The 24,428-nt window shown below is 40.1% G+C and overlaps 1 protein-coding gene across 5 annotated transcripts in view; it reads right to left on the bottom strand.

Annotated features, from left to right (window-relative positions):
• ATP9A (ATPase phospholipid transporting 9A (putative)) overlaps positions 1–24,428 on the bottom strand; it is an 82,653-nt gene that overhangs the window by 32,068 nt on the left and 26,157 nt on the right. For all 5 annotated transcript variants that reach the window (XM_067554224.1, XM_067554229.1, XM_067554223.1 and 2 more), the window contains 10 exons: positions 19,355–19,413; positions 18,224–18,275; positions 17,182–17,276; positions 15,934–16,014; positions 14,272–14,347; positions 11,015–11,091; positions 9,473–9,633; positions 8,746–8,888; positions 7,421–7,533; positions 2,082–2,294 (listed from right to left, as the gene is read on the bottom strand). In XM_067554224.1, the coding sequence (XP_067410325.1) occupies positions 2,082–2,294; positions 7,421–7,533; positions 8,746–8,888; positions 9,473–9,633; positions 11,015–11,091; positions 14,272–14,347; positions 15,934–16,014; positions 17,182–17,276; positions 18,224–18,275; positions 19,355–19,413 (1,070 nt within the window). The remainder of the gene's footprint in view (positions 1–2,081; positions 2,295–7,420; positions 7,534–8,745; positions 8,889–9,472; positions 9,634–11,014; positions 11,092–14,271; positions 14,348–15,933; positions 16,015–17,181; positions 17,277–18,223; positions 18,276–19,354; positions 19,414–24,428) is intronic.

The raw sequence follows: 24,428 nt of genomic DNA, 5'->3' as shown, positions 1-24,428 counted from the left end.
GTTATAAAGTTACAATATAAAAACAACATGTATTACAGCCACATTATTTGCAAAAAGAATTTAAAGTAGGAGTTACAATTACAACTGGGAAATATACATACACCAAATTTCTTTGAGACTATAACAACATGTAGTAAAGAAACAGAGGCTATGAATGAAATAGCCAATAAATTCACAAGGAAACAGCCTTAAATACGGACCACAAAAAATTAACATCTGGAAATGACTCAGATCCCATTTCAATGCAAAGGCACTTCTCTAAAACTGCTTTATTGGCGCGAGCAACGGTTTAAAGGAGAAACCCAGGTAGACAGAATACAGAGCAAAAGTATGGTCCAGGAGCAGTATTTGCATAGTGCCTGTTCACTCTAAGCACCATGCAGGCACAAATACCCTTTGTTACCATGAGCACAAGAATTTTGTTTATAAAATAATTTGCTTGTAATTATCATATAGTGTGGGCTAGGAAACCTTTTTTCCTCTTGAAAGGAGACCATTGCCTGTTTGAGTGAGTAATCACAGGAAATGTTTTAAAAGCATGTCCAATGCGGGGAAAGTCATCACCATAATCTTTTGAGGATGTACTTTACTAGAATAATCTCAGAATACTGGCTATCTAAAGGATTTAAAAAATGTTTTATATGACCAGTTCCTGACCTTTAACAATGAGCAGTCTTAGCCCGTTAGTCTTATAATGTTAAAGGCGAAGAACTGTTTATATAAAGCAATAAGAAAAACCTTTCAAATGCAGACAAAAGTCTGTGCATCATCAATGGAATTTCCAAGAAAAAATTCAACTTTTTTAGTCTTCTAGCAGATACTGGCAAGTAGAATTATTCAAACAAACTCCGCTAAGAAACCGTAATTAGCACTGAATAGTTTGTACTATACTGTTTTACTTCAGGTGCAGTAAAATCTACATCCAATAAGTATTTCTGGTACACAGAGTATACATATTTAAATTCCTGTAAAAAATAAAAGGAATTTTAGTCACATTTTCATGTGGTAGGGAAGCACGTCTAACATAATGAGTTAGCGATTCAATCCTGCACTACAGTACCACTCTGCACTGGTAGGAAGTAGGGAGCATCAGTTTAAAGCTCCCCAGTTTTGAGGGGCCCCCAACATTCCTTAGAACTGCTGCTGGGCTGCTCTAAGTTGCACCACTGGCATATGGTCCTTCCAGGACCACACGGCAGTGGAGGATTAGCACAGCAGAGTTTTGTCCTGACACAGGCTTCTCTCTGCTTCTGTCACATAGAGTAGGTCTACACTGAGATAAAAAGCCTCCAGCACTGAATTTCAGAATCCAGGTCAGCTGATTCGGGCTTGTGGGGATTGGGCTGTGAAGCTAAAAATAGCAGTGTAAAGTTGAGGCTCAGGATGGAGCCCGGCCTCTGAGACCCTCTCACCTTGCCAGGTCTTAGAGCCTGGGCTCCAGCTCACGCCCAAATGTCTGCACTGTACTTTTATAGCTCCACAGCCAGAGCCCTGTGAGTCTGAGTCAGCTGATCTGGGCCAGCTGCAGATCTTTTACTGCAATGTAGACATACCCATAAAGGTGGAGTCTGCAGGCAAAAGGCCAATTTTTCTGACAGAAAAATTCTTTGCTGGGCATTTGAGGTCAGTGTATGGTCCCTTTGTACCATAACTGCATAGAGAGTCTGGCCACTTGACTTGACTGGAAAAGGCTTGCCTTAAACTGAAGATGAACTGCAGTTCTCCTTGCTAAATATAAATAAAATTGGTTTAATAGTATGCAAAGAGAGAGGGTTTGTTCCACGTGTAAAATATGTATTGTTTGACATGTAGCACTTTCATTATTTCCCTATTCATTCCTCCAGTAAAGAGTTTTTGATGATGCTTCTTCTTAATAGAAGTGACAGACTTATTTTCAAATATGTTAATATGACAATGACACAATTCATTCTGAGGATGCTCCATTAGCAATTACTAGCTAACACTGATGGTTTGACACAGAGCTCTTACATTTCAGAGAGGCTTCCTTCAAAAATTGCCTATTTCTAGCCTTTAAAAACATGAAGGTGGGAAAGAAGTGTGGGGGGGAAAGCAAGTCTCACCTCGTCAGGACTGGAAGCCTGGTACACCCTGCATGCATCTTCATAATGTCTCTCGGCTTCAGCCTGATCTGTCACACCATTAGACTCGTACACTGGTGTCACGTTGTGGCAGAGGGCAATTGCTTTCACAGCCTCGTGAACACGGCTACTCATGGTTTTACGGACTTTAGTGGCCAGGGTGGGGCCTTTTAAAGCAGGCGGGTCTTGGGACTGCTAAAGAGAAAGGAGAAAAGAAAATGTAGATGATTTTGAAAAGGAGGAATAATTGAGTTATATTAAGGATCTTGCTTCAATTAAAACCATACACATACTATTTGCATGAATCTCCAGTACCTCGGGATATGTTCTTGACTGGGGCATCTTCTTTGTATGTGTTATCCCGGGAATAACTGAGACCATTTCCCAGTTACGTGCAGCTAAATGAAGCTAATTCACCTTGCTATTGGTGAGATGAAAAAATAACTCCCTAAGATATTTGTCCAAAAGTTTTCAGCCTGGCTTGGGTGAAAAGAGTCATCTGTCGCAGATCCACCAAACTACCACCCAAACTCAGTGGATAAAAATATTCCCCCAAAAACACCAGATTGTGTGTTCCATTGAAACCACATTTTGCTCAGCAAAACGCCAGTGGGTCTGATGCTTCAGAATAGATTGGGTTTCCTACTCACGAACACATGATGGCTGAAAACAGAAAACAGATGGGCTCATATGGAAAGAGAAATTTAAATTAAGCTCATTTAATTTTTAATACTATTTTTAGTATCAGAATCAGACTCCTCAGGTAATTATCCAATTACTAAAATTATACTGGTCACAGAGGGGAGACACAGTGATCCAGTTTCCTGTTCCGTTAACCTTTAATGTCAAGTGGACAAAAGTTTCACTTCCAGGGCAAAGGGCACAGCATGGTAAAAATAAGAGCAATGAATATAAACTACAGTTTAAATGAATCATTACTAGCAAATGCTTCTAATTATAAACTAACTTTTTAATATATAAGAACTTAAGATTTCTGGGAAGTTCAGTACACAAGTTTAGCGCACACATTTTGTACAATGAAATGTGATGTTCAAAATTCCAGTCCCTAATAAATCTTAAATCTGTGGGTTTTAAACTGATGCTCATCACCCTCATATCAGAGCGCCTTCCACATAAAATCAATAGGAATGGTGAAGTCCTTGGTTCAGCTACATTTAGAGTCACATACTGTACCCAACAATTCATCCATTAAGTCTAGTATCCCGTCTTGACTAATACTGGATGCTTTAGGAAGTAATTAACCACTAGTCAAGTTTGTTCACCTCGCAGACTGAGCTGGTACCTGAACAGGTGTAGCCCAATCACAGGGAAATGTTTATAAAGAGGAAGTATCTGGCAATTCAGGCTTTCTAGCAGCTCTCAGTGCCTGGCAGAGATCAGATGCCAAAACTGCTGTGAAACCCAAAGAACAAAAGGGAGGTGGCTAAGGCAGTCAGCAGTTGAAAGCTGCATCTACTAACATGCACATAAAGATTCTCAGGCGTTTGAGAATATCAGGTGTGCAACTATACGTGAGACACAAAACAAACAAAAACACCGTACCTGAGGCGCACCCATCAGTGGAGACCTCAGGCAGAGAGAGAGCTCAAAATGCCAAATATCCATTGGCCTGGATGGGAGAGGAGAGGCTTGGCTTGACAGCTGGCACAAAGGCCAAAAAGCACCACACAAAGGAGATTTTCAAGGTCAGGTAAGCGAGCAGAACAGCTCCCCTTCAACCAGGCAGCACACGTATGTATGTCTATACAGCAGCTGGGAGCTTCCCAGTTTGGGTAGACAGACACGCATTAGCTCTGCTCCAGTCAGTGCACTAAAAACAGCAGTTGTCCCTAGCAGCACAGGCAGTGACCTGGGCTGGACAGCAGAGTGCATACCCAGTGGTCAGGTAGGTTTGTGCTTGGATGGTAAGCCAGAGCTGCCACCCATGCCACCATGGCCAGTCCTATTTTACAGTGCATAGAGTTTGTCTTTTTTTGCATGCAAAATGCATGCTCCACGTGTTAACTTTGGGAGGTTTATACAGTCAGTTGATTCTAAAATACTTTAGGGCAAAATGTAAGGAGATGTGACCTGCAAAGAAGCAGATTACTGCACCAGGCATTTTGGCTTGGGGAGAATGCTAGTCCCTTGGTATATACGCCTGCCTTATGTGAAGTGACTCCATAACCAAAAAGAAATACAAGTGTTTGATATTAAGACCCCAATATCTGTTGTTGAATTCTATTGACTGAATCTGCAGGGTCATATTATACAAATGGGAAAAACCAGCAGTCACTAAAGACAGAGACTTCTGATAATTAATTAAGGCACTGCGAATGTATTTTTAAAAATGAGAATAATGGTGTAGTGACAATTAAATTACTATTAATTTAAACCGTGTTAAAAGGCCACCTAGAACATTAGCTACTGATGACTTCCTAAGGGGTTAAACTTTTTTTTTTCTCCAAGTGTAAGTCTGCTGGGCTAGTGCAGTAGAAATTCATCCTGCTTTCAGGAAAGAGATTTGGAATGTTTGATATGAAAATTTCTCCTGATTTCCAAATGGATCTTTTAAAATTGCCAATCCCCTCAGTAGCATAAAGAATGACGTTCGTTATTTTTAAGTCTGATTTTTACTGGACCATTTCCTTTAAACAAGACAGAAGAAATGTACTAAAATGCGAACAAAGTTCAAATAATAATTGAAAGTGCAAAGCATTCTATTGCAAAGGGGATTTTTGTGTGTGTGGTTCTTTGTTTTTAAAAGGATTGTAAATGAATTATGAATCCCACATCCAGAAAAATAGGATATGTGTTCATACTTCAGGGATTGGTGATTGCTGATAATTTTGGATATGCCCTTCATAACATATCTAAGCACAGCTGTGGTCATTACTTTTACTTCACAGGAAGTTGCAGGAACGACTGCTAGGCTTCTTTGATGAGTTTACCCAATTTACGAGAATGACAAAGGAAAAAAGACAAGCCATTGCACAAGCCAGGAACTGTAGTTTTTTGACTCTTACAGTTCATAAGATGTTTACTTGTTATACAAAACTGAACTGCAAGAGTGCAAGCACATACACAAAGAAGATCCACTGACCCTAGATTGTTCACTACTACAGAAAAGGAATGCCAGGGGAACAACCTCCCATTATGCAGGATGGCTTTGCTTTGTAAGATAAAATACTGTGCTTACTTAAGTGGTTTAAATGGAGATTTTTGGTATTTAAGGTTGAGACAAAGTGACCAAGTTTCAAAAGTACAAATTATATATTATATCAGCCTGAACTATGATTTTACACAGTTTTTAAAAGATATAGAATGCTGTGGAAGAATTTTCCGAGTTGGTAGCCAGTTTTGAAAAGTGGATATTTGGTTTGAACCATAAACATTCCCAGGAAACTTCTGACACTGTACTGTATGCAGTATCACCAACTTCAAGAGATCAAAAATCATGAGATTGGCCCAAAATTCATGAGATTTTTAAAAAAGATTACATTGTGTTTTTTAGGTCAGTCTCTTGATTTTTAAATCCCTCTGCCCATCCCCAGGGTGTGTGGATGTGACAATTAGTGTTGCCCACTCTCCCACATGTATTGGATAAACTGATTTTGGGCCCAGCTGCAGAAGCTGTCACCTCCATATCTGCCCCTCTCCTGCTTATCAATTAATCCTGTCCCCCAGTCGCCCATCAGTTCTGTCCCCTCCCAACTCTCCTCAATTCAGATCCCCCTCAGTTCAATACCCTAGTCCCCCATCATCACCACCCCATCAGTTCAACCTCCCTACTCCATTGACACTCACTGCTTAGTTCATCCTCCCAGCACTCACCCCATCTGCTCAGGGCCCACCATTCATACAGCCTCCAACCCCATCAGCCCCCATCCTCCTCACTTCAGCCCCCGCTGCAACCCCCAGGCCATTGTTCAGCCCTCCCAGCCTCACCTCTGCTCTTCTTAGGCTTGGGGGGTGAGACTGTAGTGGGATCCCATCTCACACTTCCCATGCTGACAGCTGACAGCAATTTCTAAGTAAAATTAAGCCTCACTCATCATTAGGGCTCTATCAAATTCACAGTCCATTTGGGTCAAATTCACAGTCAGAGGATATTAAAAATCGTAAATGTCGCGGTTCCAGATATTTACATCTGAAATGTCATGGTGTGTAACTGTGGGGGTCCTGACTCAAAGGGGGGTCACGGAGGGGTCGCAAGGCTATTGTTGGGGGGTCATGGTATTGCCTCCCTTCCTTTTGTGCAGCTGCTGGCAGGGCGCTGCCTTCAGAGCTGGGCACCCAGCCACTGATCTCCGGCCACCCAGCTCTGAAGGCAGCAGCACAAAAGTAAGGACGGCATGGTATGGGTGGGGGTCGTCACTTTTGGGGGGGGCAGGGCCAGCTTTACGGGTGGGTGACGTGGATGACCGCCCAGAGTGCTGCGGTCAAGGGGTTGCCGTGGTCACCCCCACCGCATACAACCAGCCCACGGCTCCTTTATCCCCCAAATGCAGGGCCCGGAGCTGGAGAAGACCAGGGCTACGGGCACCCTGGCCGGGGGCTCCTACTTGTGCACCAGGCTCCAGCTGCTAGTCTTGGCTGGGATGGGAAGAGATGGGACGGGACTTCCTCTTCCCCTGCACGGGCCGCTCCCGGGGCTCGGTCAGACTCACCTCTGAGAACCTTCCCCCCCCCCACTGCCGGAAGCTCTGCAGCTGCTGGCTAGGAGCCCACCTCTGAAGGCAGCGACGCCACCAGCAGCAGCGCAGAAGTGAGGGTGCCATGGTATGATCTGACCATCCTTATTTCTGCGCTGCTGCTGACAGAATACTGCCTTCAAAGCTGGGTGCTTGGCCAGCAGCCCAGCTCTCAAAGCAGTCCCGAAGTAAGGGTGGCAATACCGTGACCCCCCTACAATAGTCTGGTCCCTCCTTTCTCCCACCCTCCGTAATTCCCTTTTGGGTCAGGACCCAGTTTGAAACCCAGGACCCAGTTGGTCTCCCCTATGAAATCCGTACAGTATAGGATAAAAGTATACAAAAGACCAGATCTCATGGGGGAGATCAGATTTCACGGTCCGTGAAGCGTTTTTCATGGCCGTGAATTTCGAATGGCCCTACTCATGATCTTGGGATAGAACTCTCAAATGTCAGGATTTTTTTTTTTCAGCCGTAGCTGGTATGTATGCTAAGATGCGGCGGCCTATATGTTTTACTGAAAATTGGGGCCATGTAGGCATGATTCCTTTCTGAACAGCCCAATGACCTATCACACTGTTCACTGCTTTGGAGACAAAGAATTAAGTTAATCAGACTTTACTTTACCTGAGTATATATACTAAATATATGGCTCTGCACTTCATCCATGGAGTCCAGTCCATAGGCTACTGTTCCAAGGTGAAGCCGTTTGAAAACCATCTCATTCTGTGTGAGAGTTCCTGTAACAGAAGCAGCATTACAGGCCATGTTCAAGCCTTGGCAGACACTTATAATTCACTCAAGCCCTATTCCGGGCTCTTCCCAACAAAGAGAGAAAGGATGGTATGGAACCACAGATGTTTACCTGGTTACTATAATAAGGTCTCAGTGCAGTTTCATGTGAGTGAAAGACACAATTTTAATAACTTGTGGATAGATTCTTGGCTAGGTGCTCCATTAAAATGAATGAGAATAGTCACCAAGTAATTTACTACTTGATGAGATAACTGTATTGGTGTGAAATCCTGGCCCCACTGAAGTCAATTTCAGTTTAGCCATTGACTTAAATAGGTCTAGGATGACATCCCAGAATCTGGCCCTTGACTATTAACTTAGATCTTTTGTTGTCCTAGACCAGAGTCGTGAAGATTCTGGGACACTAACAGCTGAAATGATGGCAGGGGACAGGTTTCTGTTCTTAAAGAAGGGTTGTTTGTAGAGCTGGATAAAATGTATTTGGCAAATGTATTACTCACCAAGTAATGCATTTTCCAAGCACCAAAACTATTCACACAAAAAAACCAACCAAACAAACAAAAAAAAACCACAAAAATTTTGGAAATGTTGATTCGACGTTTCATCATGCAAAGGCCAATTTGATTTCACAAGTCAAAACGTTGTGTTTCAACCCGAACAAAAACTTTTCAGTTTTTCATTTTGGGAAGAAAAACTGAAAAAAACAATTGAAAACACAACAGAATTTTACTTTGTATATTTCCGTCCAACCTCCAAACTGAAAATAAGCTTAAAAAAAAAAGTTATTCCATTCCCTCTTAAACACAGAAGGAGGGCTAAAGACTGACTAAATGAGTGATGATGAGGAAAATACACAACAAATCATAAGGGGTGAAAAGTCATCCCTGCCTCTTGTCCACATATGCACACCCCCCCATTAAGAAAGGGCTCTATTATATGAGAGAACAACGTGGAGATTGAAAGCATCGTGTATAATCGAGGTACTAGTGTATTCAAAACAAAGTTAAAAATATGTAAAAATCAACTGAACCACATTTTCTAAAAGGAAATCCCTGCTAGAAAGAAAGACATTTTCCCACCCCATCAAACCAGAATGAATAGTCAACTAAGTTAATATACAAACAAAATGTTACCCAAAGACATTCTTCACGTTTTTGCCTATTCCGAAACCCTTGATAACTCATTTACCTGCATACCTGTTTTGTCTGTAAGTAAATAGGATATCCTTCCAAGTTGCTCTGGAATAGTGCTGGATCGAACCACTGTCCCAGGAATTTTGGAATCCCTACGGATCATCCAGCTATAGACTATTTTCCCCATATCCAGGTTCACACGTAAGCTATATTGGGGGAAAAAGAACAAAAGGGCTAAAAATCATCATCATCTGAGGATGTCCCCAAGAAATGGGATTATAAATTTACGATAAACTTTTGGACCACATCATGAGCTGCCACAGAAAAGTGCTGTAGTAAAAGGACTGTTCTTCTGTATTAGAACTCAGCAGCACAAGAAGGTGTTGAGGAAGAACCACATATTAGCTCCTGTGACAGCAACGAGAAGTTCTAACTTGCTAAGAGAAAGAGATATACTGTGAATGGAAGACGGACACACCATGTAAGTAGGGATAAAATGATCAACAAGCAAAAAACAAAAAAACAAAAACGGAGGTTTAAAAAATAAAATCATGGTGGTTTGCTTTCTTCCCCCCGCCCCCCACCACCTTCATTTCTGCCCACCTCTCTTCAGGGAAAAGAAGACGCCTGAAGAGCAAGAGAAAGGCTGTCCCTGCAATGGGCATTTCTAATCCCTCATTTCTAGAGGCCTCACAAGAAAGTCCAGTATTATCCAGTTCTAGATGTGTGCCTTCAAATGCAGAAGAGTGGGTTATAAATTTTGCTGAGAAGGGTTAATTGATCGGCTTACCTAATAGGAATGATGTTTGAAAACAGGAGGAGGAATCGTATGATCTGAAGATACCAGCGGCCTGCGAAGTGCTGGAGGGCCACCATGACAAGAGAAACCACCACAAGGGCTCCAAACAAGATCTTGGTGAGACAGTTCACTTCCAAGTCAAAGAGGCCAATCTAAGCAAATACAATATTTTCTATAGCATAAATCAAGATATGAATCCACGTAATGTTCTCATATGTGGCATGAGCTGCCATCATGCCTTGAAGTATGCACGCGCCCACAGAGCTAATGGGACAGATGCGTACATTTCCAATGCAGAAATGAATGCAATACTTGAAACAGAGCTCTAGAGATTATGGGAGTGGAGGAAAGGGAAGCCCGCACAAAACTAAAAACAGCAACAGCAAGATTAAGTATTAGTTTCAAATCAACAATTCCAAGATGCTGCTCATCACCAGACACATTTTCATCTCTTCATTTAAATCTCAGTACTGTTTTGCATTTCAAAGCGACACTTGCCCCAACTCAACCTTCATGCTGCCACACCTCCGGAGGTAAAATATCATAAGCAGTGGAGTGCTACACACCTGCTGCTGCCACCTTCTAATGCAAACTACCTTTTCAAAAAAAAGATATTTAGAAGTGATCAACTCTGTTAGCACTTGGGTGTAGAGATCTGAGACGCCTCATATCATCAGCAATTGGTCACTAACATCCACAGAACTAAACTTAGCTAAGGGACACTGTCTAGACATAAAAATGTATCCTTTAAATTATACTGTTATAGTTAAAGCTAGGATGGATGCAGTTACATTGATTTAAATATGCTTATAGTAGTAGAGCTTATGCCTGCACAATAACCCAAACCACTATAAAACTGAGTGAACATTAGGGGTTGTACCAATATAATTATTAACAAACAAATAAAAATTATACCCTTAACATACATAGCTATATTGATACAAAATACACTCATAGACCAAAAAGTAAGGCAGGAAGAGATCACCTATGAGGAGTAGCCTAAATTGCAGACTGGAAGTCCATCATAATTCAGCTGATGCTGCCCAGTTTACACAGTGCTTAGGTGTTTGCTGTGTAACAGACAGAAACTCAATCTTATCTTCTCCATGATGAACCTTTACATGGTTGTCCCTATTGATAATGTTTCATTTTTCTCTGCAATAGCAGTTGTACTTCTCTGTTAGAAGAGGAGACTGGGCTAGATCAGACATTTGCAGTCTCTTTAATACTGTGATTGTATCCTGAACCCCTCTCAACTAGTTCTTCAGATGCACCTCATAAATAATCTTGGTTCACATGGTGCTTTAGAAGAGATAAGGAGTCCAAGGGTGCTCCAAAGGATATGCCACAGGAACTGGTGTAATGATTTTATAGTATTTCTTATAGCTGAGGAAACTTGATTACTAAGAACCAAGAAAATCACCTTAGTCAAACATCAGGAGTGGGAATAAATTCACAACCCACAGGTTAAGATCCACTCTACCATGGTGACCCAATTGTCTAGTATAGTACACCAATGCCTATACACCTTACCTTACTTCGTGGATTTGAAGTATTCATGACACTGCGCAGTTCCCTCCCTGTGTAAAGAACAACTCCCACAACTGTGCCTAAATGAAATCAAATACATGATGTATATTATTCTGGGATGAACAGATTAAATAATGGCTTTTTTTTTTAAATGGCTGGGATGATGCTTGTTCTTAAAAGGTTTATTTCATCTACAGACTCAGTGTGCAGGTACATTTTTAGTAGATTAAACATTAACTTCCTATTTGCATACAGACAGATCCAGAATGAATGTGGACAGAATTTGTTTGTTGTTCTTCATAACATAACTGACATCTGAAAGACAATTACGGCTAGCAGCAGAATCAGGAAGACTAATAACTTTCTTAATTTAAGAGCTCATTAAACTGAATTAATTGAGTTTGGTTTAAAAAAAAAACATCTGAAAAGTCTTCACTTGATTTGATTTAGGCAGAACCTTTGGAAATTACATTTGTAGTCTGTGCTCTGGTTTGTAAATTCTTTCATCAGAATCTTATTTCTGAGAAACAAAACTGCATGAAGCTGCTGTAAGCAGAGCAGTGAAGTTTCATCCTGACAACAGGAGAATCCACTTCTAGACATGGGACTTGATCCTGGCTCCATTCCAGTCAAAGGAAAAATTCCAGTAATACTGTATTACAGCAGCAGTCTAGAGACCCCACTGTGCTGGGCACTGTGCACACATATGCTAAGAAACAATCATTGGCCTGAACAGTTTACATTATTACTAGAGAGGCAAAGGATAGGAGAAAGGCTGTTACTATCACTAGGACCAGCCTGTGCCAGGCATAATTCACATGAACTAAACAAACGTATTATGTAACTTTAAAACTATACTGTGAATGTTAAACTAGACATGTGCCTGCCTATTTCCAGGGAGAGAGAGAATCATACTAATTCTGATTTGTAGGAACAGATGGAGCTGCTGGGAGGTGGCAAATATATTTTAATGCTAAAATAAGTAGTACACTGAACCATTTAGAAGAGGCTAACATTGAGTGTATGCCTTACCTCCTAGAAACCCGAATACTATTCTAGTTGCTCTAAACTCATTGCAGTTCTAACACCTTGCTTTAATCCCCCACCTTCCCACCACACTCCCATTAATAACCCAGGTTTCAGTGGGCTGCAAATGTATTATTTTTAAATAACTTAACATGTAAAACTAATTCAAACTAAAAATACCCTGGGAAGTGTTACTTTAAAAATAAGTCTCTGGAGCCAGATGGCAGAAGGTGGCAAGCACACAAACTCAGATCAGCAGATGGCAGGCTACTCCAAACCTGACAGCAAACAGCGAGTGCAGTCAGATTCACTCCTACTGCAGCAGCAGATGGGCAGACTGAAAAGCTCTGCCTTAACTCAGAAGCATGTGCTGCACCCAGTGGCATAGCATCACTGTAACTGGGCAGTTTTTTAAAACAAACAAAAGTTAGGTTAAATGAAAAGCTCTCAATTTTTGTGGGACAATCTACTGTGTATTATTTGTTATAGTAAGAAATAAGGAAACTTTGTTCCGTATAGAATCACAGAAATTAAAATGGGGAAAGCCTATTACAGGATGGAAAAGGCCTATTAATTTTTCTGAGCAGCACAAAGTTTGAAGGGCAATTTTCACTGGGTACATGCTCCTCATTGTTTTTTACAGATATTTGAAAGAGACCGCATTGTCTAAACTATTTTAAAAGTGATTGCAATATTATAAAATGCCATTCTTATGGACTGATCTCCAAACAATTATGTACATGAGTAACTTTGCTCACAGACGTAAGTAATGGATTGGACTCAAACTGTAAGCTCTTTGGGGTAGGGGAAAAAAGTCTCTGTATCTATTTGTACAGCAGATAGAACAATGGAGCTCCAATCCTCATAGTTGCTTCTAGGAGCTACTGCAAATAAAAAACTCATCAGGTAGATCTAAATGCATGCACAGTTTCTCCCACCATAGTATAAGTGCCTAAACATGACAGCCCATGTGCATATGAGCATATCTGATGGCACAGAAAGGGAAGGACATAATACCCTCTAGACTCACTGAGAGGAAATCTTGACCACTAATGTCAAAAGGACTTCTGCCAGTGATTTCCATGGGGACATAATTTCATTCTGAGTCTGTCTGGTCATATCAATATAGAGCCATTAACAGAACAGGAAAGACCTCAGAAGATTATATGAATTAAGAGTTACAGTTCAAATTCAATCTAGCACACAAGATAAGTAAGCTAGAAAAACATATCTGAAGAGGCAAGAGTTACTAGAACAATGGCTTTCCCTGCCTGTTTGTCCTCTTATTTTGTTTAGGAGATGGACTGAATTGAAAACATGCTCTGAATTATTTGATGTATGAAGTTACCTGCACTAGTACTTGTATATTTGCACTCGGGGGGGAGGGGAGGAGAGGTGAATCGCTGATCAGCTGACAATTACGGAGCCATAAATAAGATTTACTCTACTCTATTTGGACAGCTATATTTCATTACCTTTGGACATATCACTGTGACAACATTTATTATATTTTAGCATATTTTAAAAAGAAGGAGATGGAAACATTGCAGAAATGAAATGCACTTACCTTTCTCTGTTTAAAAAAAGAGGTTTCATTACAAAGAGGAACTTTCTGAAGCTTATAGTCCTTCCCATCACTCACTTTGTGATGTGTCTCAATATACGGCTAAACACCATACACTGAAACCTCTAAAAACTCACTTTAATCCCCAAACTGCACTGCAGAATCTCACTCTTCTTCTGCCACTCTCTTGTAACCTTAGCTAGTAAGAGAACAAGCCTTTTCTCCTGGCAAGCATATAGAAGAGAACAAGGATTCCTAGTATGTGTATTTAACAGTCCAAAATTTATCATAGAATGCTTTTTATTTATAGAACCACAACCTAATGGAAGCATTTGCCTGGAGATCTGTTATGTGAGAGTCTAGTAATAGAAGCTATCTGACACCATTTCTGTTACAGATTAGAATGTCAACGTAGCAATTAACTACTATTCTGGTAGCAGACGCTCAAGAAGCGCCCAAAGGCCCCTGGAATTCCAATTTCTTCTCATCTATAAATGTCCAAAAGGTAATTAGATGTCAGCTCACCTCCCCTGAGATGTTAGGGCAAGTAGTAAACTTCATTCCAACTGCTAAATTCTCCAACTGACAGAGATGATAATTCCAAATTACAAAAGGATTTTAAAAAATTGCTAACATGTTCCTCCAAAAATTACATGTGCTTCCATCTTACCTGATGCAATCACTGTGCTGGCCCAAAGGGTGTTTTCTATGCTTAGGCTTTCATTCACTGGAGGGTCGCTATCCTCCTGGAACAGATACACAAAGACCATTCAAACAGCTTACTAGATGCATTCATGACACAGAGCGAGTCAGGGGAGGAGGGGAACATCTTGATCTTATGAAAATTCTAAAATCTTAACCTTGCCATCAGATGCTTCTGGTTGAGCAAGAAACACAGGCACTTCACAGTGGGATGGAAGGGTGGGGGCAAGGGAAGCCTATTATTGTGCCTTTTCCTGTTCAGACCCCTCTCCAAGTTAGAAACAAGAAGGGTGCTTATTCCTTATGACTATTTGAAAGTGATTTGAAATTTTCTACTGAGCCATGATAGGCAGATTCTGGGACCACAACACTGGGTATGTTTTTTACCAACATGATACTCTCACTCATGCAAATGATTTACATTTTTCTGTCTTTTATTGCAAGGTATTAGTGTAATTTCTCCTTTTGCAGTGTAAGCCTCTCAGAAATGCCTGGAAAGTGAAATAATCTGAACCATGCCAGTAAAGAACACAGAGTGATCACTATGCTAGATTCAGTGGGTTTTTTTCAGGGATCAGGAGATTTACTCTAGCATGCTTTATCTTTGCATTACAGCACACCGGGTGAATTGAAGCCTGTCTAGGGCTAACATAAAATTGCCTCTCTATCAAGATAGGCCAACAGATCTACAAACCTCCCAGGCTCTGTAGCTGCCCCAAGCTGCTCCCTATTCCATGAAAGTATTACCTCCTGTAAAGCCAATCAAGGGATCCCCTCAGCAGCTATAGGCTGTTGAGATCACAGGCTATCACTTTAAAATAAACAGATGATGGCAAGCAATTTAGAAAATGATCTAAAAAGTCTCAGACCTCTTACCAAGCTGCCCATGCTCCTCCAAGCAGGGGGAGGAAGGGGTCTTAAAGCAAGGAACCTATATATAAACATGCATTCATCACAATTCCCCTTCCCCCGTGAGTAGGGAAAGGAGTCTTTGGGTCCAAACACCCCATGCATCCCTTCTCTCCACTTCCACCATCTTCCACAGTAACAGACAGGTTAATTTTTAAGAATGTTATGTTCTATGGGGCATTGGGAGACAACACACTGCTGGAGGTGCACCTGTACAGGGCCATATTAACTCCCACAGACTGCCTGAGCCTGGGAGAGGAGAACCAACCAACCCAGAATCAGGAGTGGCTGGCCATTGGTTTATTGACCTAAAATCTTTTGCACCTACACAGCTCCGAATGGCAGTTTTGTCAGTCTTTGATGGCTTGTGTGGTGGGCCAGCCTCCCTTCTGAACAGGTGACCTTATTACACAGCACCATGTTTGACCCAAATGGCCAGAACTGACTTCATTTGGACAGGACCCTTTAAGGCTGAATAGCCTGCTGTCTTTTGTTTCTAAGGCAAACCCTTAATGAACAGCAAAGCTTTAGATTTTATTTAACAAATGGTGCTTATTATTTTAAAAAAGAGAAGGATCCCTATTAATCTATTTAACTTTAGTATATTTGTACAACATTTTAGCATGTCTCCTGAAGCGATTTGAAAGTTACTTGCAAGATCCAAAATGCTATTCAAAAGGTCCGTTTGTGAAACATGCTTAAAACATGTCAGTAGACTTACTCTGGTGAAGGTCCCCACAAAATTATGTATGTCAATATTGGGCTCTTCTGCATACACATAGGATCGGATCTGAAGAAGCTCCTACAGAATAGACATGTTACGGCAGCAGTTAACACATGACTGTCCCACAATATACAAAGCCTTTAAGCCTCCAATTATTTTATGAATACCATTTCTTTAAACAAACCAAAAAAGACACTCAAACGTAGTCATATGGCAAATATCTCAGCCGATGAAGACAAAGCAGAATCATTACAACAGCTTCACTAGAATGGTGTGAACAGTAAGAGTTCCTCAGATGGATCCGTAGAGAGACTGTTGGGAGTTACTTGACAGTTGGTGCATTATAATGGAAATTTCCGGCTGAATATCAGGTTGACTTATGATGTATTCCACTGGTGGAAATTTTAGTGTGGAATAGCTTGCCAAGGGAAACAGTGAAAGCCCTTCAGAGCTTTGGACATTTAGATTATTTCTACACAGCAGATGAGAGGGTTCTTCCCAGTGCAGGTAGACAGACACGCTCTAGCTCAGCTCGTGCTAGCACACTAAAAATAGCAACCTGTCTCCTGAAGTCCCCAGTTGAATTCATGAAGTCTTCTGCCATTCTCTCGCCCCTGACAAAAGGAAGTTCCTTTTCAGCGACCAAACTTGCCTCAAAACTGCATAAGGCATGTTGAGAGCAATACTTCATGCTGCACAAGTGGTTACTGTACAGAGAAGAGTTAATACCTCCCTGTGGGGTGTATTTTAACCATATCAATGGGTTACTAGGACACACTATGGAGTACGTTTCAAATAAGGAGTTAAAGGACTACTTGTGCTTTAATTTATCTGTTTCCTCTATTTTTCAAAATCCTAGAGCCCTAACCAGCTACGAAGTGAGAACTGGAATAATAAAAATGACATTCAAACACCCCTCTCCCCCAAAAAACAAAACAAAAAACAAAACAGGGGGGGAGGGAGAGGGGGAAGAACAACCACCCCCCCACACCCAAAAAAAACCCAAAAACAAACCACCATGATTTTTTAATTCTTCACAGTGAAAATATTGGCAGGATGACCAAGCATGCCAATAATTTTCAAAGTCTTCAATTCTGATTCCAAAATGGCTATTATTTTGCCTTCTGTGAAAGCCAGACAGAACACCCATTGCCCCCTTTTGGCAGATTAGCTACATTTTCAATCATTCATGACAATCAGAGAAATGGTTAATTCAGAAAAGTCTTTTACTAGGAAACTACTTACAGAAGCAGTGGGTAATCTCTGAGTGCAGGTAACTGGCAGACGCAGCTTCCAATCTGTCTCACCATCTAGCTGATCAGTCCGGAGGAAGCAAGATCCTGTGGATGTTCAACATTTGTTAATGATCTATCTAGTTCTATCCTAGGTGCATAGGCGGTCCACGGAATTACTTCCTGAGATAGGACACTTTTCTTTCTATGAAAACAACAGCTGATTAAGAGTAACCTTTCAGAGGAATTTAGATGAAAAGTTTCTTGAGACTCCAGCTATTTAAGTAAGCCAGGACTAAGGAAACAAACAAACCAACCAAACTTTCAATTTACTTATATGAAAGGAACAAATCAAAGTAAAAAATAAATATAATTTTTGGAGGCTAAAATACACACAAGAGCTAGTCAAAGACATTTGGGTACAACGCTGGACGATAGGTAAGGCATAACACCCATTAGTTAGTGTAAGGGTGTTTTGAGTTACAAATGCTATGAACCTGGCCACAATGCACAAAGAGAAAGGAGTATGACTATTTTAAAAGGATAGTGCTCCTGGCAACTGTTCATTTGATAAACCATATTACAGACATACAATGGGGGTCCCCAAGACATGGAAGCCATGTTATTCTTGAGGAGTCAAGCACTCCTTTCATTTTATACTACAGAATACAGTAAATCAACACACTATCTGCAAGACAAATTCATCCTATTTTCAAAGCCCTCTGGTTAAACGTTTACGCAAACCATCCTGTGTCTGAGCAGGCCAAAGCTGAATGGCAATTCCAACTATTTATTTAATTCTCCATGTAATGAAAGCAATTGTGTGATTTTCACTACCTACCACTCCACCTGAGGTTCAACTGTCTATATCCTTTAATTTTCAAAAACTATCAAAATATAACAAACAAAAACAAGCCGATCCATCAAGTGTTTGCAATCGTCTGCTTCCCTAACTCTAAAACTGTATCATTTCTGTACATTTTCAAATGATTATTTTTTCCAAATAACCAGAGAAAGATTAATGATTATTTTCCCAATTAGTTCCAGATGTTTACCATTCTTTTCTGACGTCCTCAGGAAGATCATGTCAGCAGGGACCCGCTGGTTCTGTCACAAAAAGAAAGGCTGTTATTGTATATACACCTATGCATATGCATGTACCCTTTCCCTGTGGCACAAAGAAAAAAAAAAACAGCTTTTTTTTTTTTTTTTTTAATATTTAATTCTTTGTCCAGTTGGGTTCAGAATTCATTTTATTTTGAATCCTAAAACAGGATCTCTTCCCTGTCAATGTGTTAGTTCACTGCAGAAATCCAAAGACAAAAAGGTATTCGGCTCCAGCCCCATCTGGCTCATACTCTAGATTTTCAAAGAACTCATCCATTAGCTCTGGAGCTTCTCTAAGAATCCAGCATTAGGAGCTTAAGGGTTTCCTTCCAAGAAACCCTATGCTAGGAAAGACACTTGCGTGGGCTTCCTTCTATACAGGTTCTGTTTACCCCTCATCTGTATGAGATGTTTTTTATATTACTGCTGATAGACATCTGCAGAGACAAAAAGTGGAAGCCAGTGCAAACCATCCTCTGGAAAAAGAGGCATGACACCGGAACAATTTCTGAACTCTCAACAGGGTCATTTGAGGTCACATCAAGCACATAGTTTTCTAGGTTTACAATTTCCACTCAACTACAGATACTTATAATATTGTGCCAGGGACTCTCCATTAAGCTTCATGTAGGGATAATGTATTTGCACATGCAATGTAAGTACTGTGTAGGGACAAGGATGCTGGAGTAGCCAAACACCTACTTACAAGTATTTGCGTGTGCATGTACACATTTACTTGATGCACTTGGATCAAGAAACTGACCTACTGCAGATGTAGGGCCATATGGGGTAAATGGGAATCTCAGATCATAGGTTTCCATAGACAGATTTGTTTCAATTTCTAGAAAGTTTACTGAGAATTATTAAATAAAGTATAAAATTATGGAAAAGGGACTGTTACTAGGAGAGATGATTAAAGATCATCACTAAAATCTGAAAGTTGATTTTAACCATTGTAAAAAACAAGTGACATGACAGGTTTTAATTAAATATTCATATTGACAGTGTGAGAAAAGTATTTTACAGACTAACCCCTCCCGAACCCCTCATACACACAATTAATACAAGTCCATACAAACCTTTTCAACAATGATAAGGTCCCCTACTTGGATACTAGAACTCTTCACTTTCACAGTTCCTGCAGAAGTGAAACAAACTTCAATAAGTTACAACCATTTCAGAAAAGACACAGTATAAACATACAGCTGAGCAGGATCTTTAGGTGAAGATCCATCAAACCTATACTGGAAACTGGTTGGGAATACTTTAAATTGGTATTTTGAAGGTGGCCAGTAACAACTGTATAACACACAGAGCTGGTCCATACTACTTTTACCTGATGCTTTAGTTAAAGGGGTAGAGGCCTATACTTTGGCGCTGGAGATCCAAGGTTCAATACCTAGTGATGATCCAGCAGGGTGAAGTCATTCCATTATTTTTTTTAATGCTTAGCATCCATGGATTTAAAAATGCTTTCAAAACCTCTGTTAGGAAGACTACATGCTACAATGAGAATATAACTGGGAGCTATGAATTTCTGGTGTTTCTTTTAAGCCATGTGGGTGGAAAATTGAGGCTTACATTTTCAGTATAATACCTAACCACAATAATTAAAACAGATATATCAACCTTACATCATGGTTCATTTCCTTTTTGTATTGCAACCTTATAGCAGGCCCAGTTCTGCAGTCATTAGTGTGTGTCAACGAGAGCATTGTCTAAATAAACACGGCAGGATATGCCCCCTAACAAGAACATGCAAACATTTATTCCCTTGCAGTTGTCAAGCATTTTTACCACTTGTTTTAAACCTGGAGAATTAATTTAACAATTGGATAGTAATTTTAAATCATTAGCCAGCTCTAGATTTGGCTTCTCATGGTGACTAGTGATTTATTATCAGTTAATGTGAACTCTGCTTTATGTGGCTGCCTGCTATACCTCAACAAAAGCCTCTTTAAGCTGTTGTGGTTTAGGTAGAAGGGGGGAGACTCGTGGGAGTTCATGCCAGGCAGAACCCCAGCATGGACAACACTTCTACTGTAATTCGCAATTCACTGGCAAACTGGCCAGCTACTAGCTCAGAAAGGGGGTGGGTAAAAAAAGGGGGGTGGGGAGGGGGGGGGGAAAAAAAGGAAATCAGCACAAAGGTCACTGGGATTTTACTACTGGCAGTCCCTTCATTAGCATCCCTCTCAGGCTATGCTTCGGTGTTTCTGCTCCAAATTAACAATGAAAGCCATTCTAAGCTCCTGGGCAGCCTGCTGCTTTGGTGACACACTGTGTCCTTAACAACATGCCTCATCACCGCTGCTAATAAACGCAGACTTCCTTACCTGCTTTAATTATTGCTACAAATTATAAGCAGTCATGGTCCATTTCACAAATATCTTGTAGGTCTTCACAGACCTTGAGTTTTGGCTCATGAGAATTTAGTTAACTAAGGTAAACAAAATGAATACTGGGCTAAATGAATACTGGGCTATTGAATCCATAGCTATCTTGGCAGCCTACCAAGGGATTAGAGTCCATTACCTGCCATGGAGAGGCTTAAAGGGAATGCAGCACTCCAAAAACATTCTTTTAGCCCTTCTGTATGTCCGATACAAAATGATATATGATGACACTAAAAGGGTCTGGCAGATAGCATCTCTTTCCTCCTCATATGGTCATTGATGGAATAATAGAAAACATTGCTGAATAATCTGCTGTACAGTGAAGGAAGCACTAGGCCGGGGGAGTCTATTATTTTTTGTCGAGGTCCAAATTTCTTGGTCAAGGTATAATCAACGTCCAGACTCCAGAGAAAATAATTTTTTAAAAAAGGTATAACAATAATGATGATGATAAGTAAATAAAAAGATTTCTGGGTCCATTCAAAAGTGTCTGGCGGTCCAGATTTGGCCCGTGATCCACCTATTGACTACCCCTACAGTAGGCCCTCCTTTCTCGTAGCCATTGAGGTTCCCAAACCACGGTGTGCGGAGCACTTCGTGGGGGTATGTGGAAAACTGGGTGGTCAGTGTGCTGGCCCCTCGTTTCCAGCTTCTAAATTGAACTGGAAGTTCATTTAAAAATACTTTACATACTCTCCTAGTAACACTTTTCCAGGTGAGCCACAGGGATGTTAGGCAATCATGAATGGGAGGGGAAATGGAGAGGAAGTGTTAATGAGACAAGCTGAATTAAAAGATGGTTTGCACTAGGGAAAAGTTTGAAAACCCCTGGACATCACCACCTTGTACCTTCCATCACCATCACATGCATAAAAAGCTTTATGGACCCTCACACAACTGCATCTGGGAAATGACAACACAATCTGCGACAAGTAAATATACATTGATCATTTTTCTTTGTCTCATCCAATAAGCATCTCAATATTGGCACTTTTAAGGAAAAAAGGACAGATGACAGAAATATCTTTCTAACTGATTTGCACTCTCTAAAGAAGTCTGTTGTGTGAGATACACCCCCACCCAGTTTTTTACCAACCACATTAATGGCCCCTCATGGATGACATCTTATGGCAAACACCATATGTCCCACTAAGAAGATAGGACCAGATGTTTCCTTCGACTCAGGACTCCCATAAACCAATTTAGTAAAATTAGTTTTATTTTAATCTTGGGAATTCCATAGCTTTTTTTAAAAAATCAGCCACTGAATACTGAAATTTTCTTATGAATATTTGAGATACTCAATAACACAAATGCTCCAATATCATTCTCAGTATTTTTCTACTATTGTAAAAAAAATAGTAAGATATTTTTATATAAAATATGGACGCTTTTATAAATGCATGAAAAAGCATTGTTCTCTGACATTAATGTACATGAATTTTTAAAACAATCCAGATTTAACAAAGATTAACTTAAAATACTTTAAATTTTATGTTTTAAGCGTACATTTGCTGAAGTTAATTAGAATGCTAACACAAAATTCAGACCACAAAATCCAGCTCCATTAAGTTACATGACCTGAACTTAAAACTTTAGAGGTTTTTCTTTTTTTAAATGGTTTTGTTTTCATTCTTAAAGTGTGAGACAGGACTTGTTCCATTTTCCTGAAACAAAGGAATGTGTATGTACCTTCTTGTATACAGAAACAAATATAATTCTCTGAAGTGTCTTGGTATTATCTTTTGATGTGCCCTGAAACATGCTATTTGGGTCTGACAAAAAACAGAAAATGTGCATGCTAGTGTGGAAACGTTTCACTCCACCATGCAGATATAGACTTTTGAATTTCCACCAGATCCACAGTGTGATGAACGCACCATTATGCAGATTATTTAAAGTGTCAAACATACAAGCAAGAGGAAATGTCTCTTTCTACCATGTAAGGGCTTAAATGGAGATTTCATGTGGGATTTCCACAGCCTTTATCACAGCAGAGATCAAAACACTCTGTTCGGCATTAAAGGTTGAAGCCAAACGTTTACAAAAACAAGTCAAATTCACCCTAGAATCAGAAATAGCTTGTTTTGATCCATTCCATTAAGCTTTTGGCTTATACAGCCTTACACTGTATAAACTGTGGAATACGGCTTAGATGGTTTGGGAAAATATTGTTTTTATATGGCTGGTAAATACCAATGATCTGTATCTTAAGAAGCACTCCCTCGGTAGAAGTTCTCTTCACATTTCTTACTATTTGTGTAGTTTCTCTATTATGCTCTGTTGCCCGTGGAAGGAAAAAAGTGAGAGAAAACAAGAACAATCCTGGAATTGTAAACAAAGACCTACTTCTCTATCAAGCAGAAACTCAGCCTGCAGACTTTATAACCTAAGTGGTCCTATAAATTTGTGAATAAGGGATTGAAATTTGAGTGTTGTCAATTACAATCCAAACAACTGTCCTGTAAACTTTACTTAAACTTAAACCTTTAGACTTTCTAGAAGTTTGCTTGTTTTTAACTAAAATAGTGAAGGGATCAAAGAGAACACCAGCAACCCATTAAAAAAAAAGGATAATAGGCTCAGTAATAATTGCTTTATTATGCAGAATAAAGGATCCAGCCCTGGATAGTAAGGAAATTATTTATTAATTATTTTTATTATTAGACTAATACTGGAGTTTGGCGGCTATATTCAAAATAAAAAAAGTGATCCAAAGAGGATTCTACCTTTTTTGTTATCAAGAAAGCATCTTATTGAATCTTAAAGAGCTTAACCAAAAGGATGCATTACAAAATTGGTGAACAGGAACAAAACTGCAAGTCACAAATAATTGCAAAATACCAAAGCTGTTGAAGTAGGTCATGCTGGATAGCTCTTTATGTTTGGTTGGTGAAATAAGTTGTGCTTGGAAGTGCATTAACAAGAGACTGTTCAAGTGAACAGAAAACCCGGATCTCTGCAGAGAAGGAACGGGCAGGAATTCAATGCAGGAGAAAGATACACAGAAGACAAGACTATGCTAATTCAGGGAAGCACTTACGCCTCTTCTTAAGTACATCCCTATTCAGGAAAGCACATAAACATGTGTTTAAGTGTCACTGGCTTAAGCTCATGCTTAACTCAGACTAAACTGCCTAGATTTGTGCCCACAGGGCAGTGGGGAGACGAGAGAAAAATTACACAAGAGCTCTACGTTTTGTAGCAATTTAGAGAGATTCTACAACAGAGATAAGAATATTCATCAGGAAATTGTAATGAGAAATTAGTTCTGCCACTGTTATTCCTCAAGTACAGCTGTGTTTATTTTCACTCCTTTTTCTACCTCTCCCATCCCGATGGCCATCTATAGGGGTGAAATTGCCTTAATTAAAAACACACGGTGACATTTAAAAACCCTTTAAGTCGTTGGTACTGTCTCTTCCACTGCCTTTGCCAATGTGATATTCTCTTGTTATTTGTATGATGAGTAAACGAAGGTGTCACGGACCAAACCCTATTGTGCAAACAAACACAATCCTTGCACCAAACAGGTTACAATCTAAGAACACAGAGTTTTGTTAAATTAACCCAAAAAATTAATTAATTAAAATTAATGGTAATGGGACTCTAGTATTAATGCTAGTAGTGACGTGGATACACCTGGGGCCTGACTGTCTGAGGGGGCTGAACCTTTAGTCACTGGGAGCTGTGGGTGCCTAGCACTTCTGACAATCAAACCCCTGCTGAAAGCTGCTAACTTCCATTCCTACTGTGT

The sequence above is a fragment of the Emydura macquarii genome, unplaced genomic scaffold (genome assembly GCF_026122565.2).
Source record: "Emydura macquarii macquarii isolate MOO-44397 ecotype Brisbane River unplaced genomic scaffold, CSIRO-AGI_Emac_v2 contig_1483, whole genome shotgun sequence".
In the NCBI taxonomy this organism is placed as follows: domain Eukaryota; kingdom Metazoa; phylum Chordata; order Testudines; family Chelidae; genus Emydura; species Emydura macquarii.
This window is presented reverse-complemented; position numbering and strand designations above follow the sequence as displayed.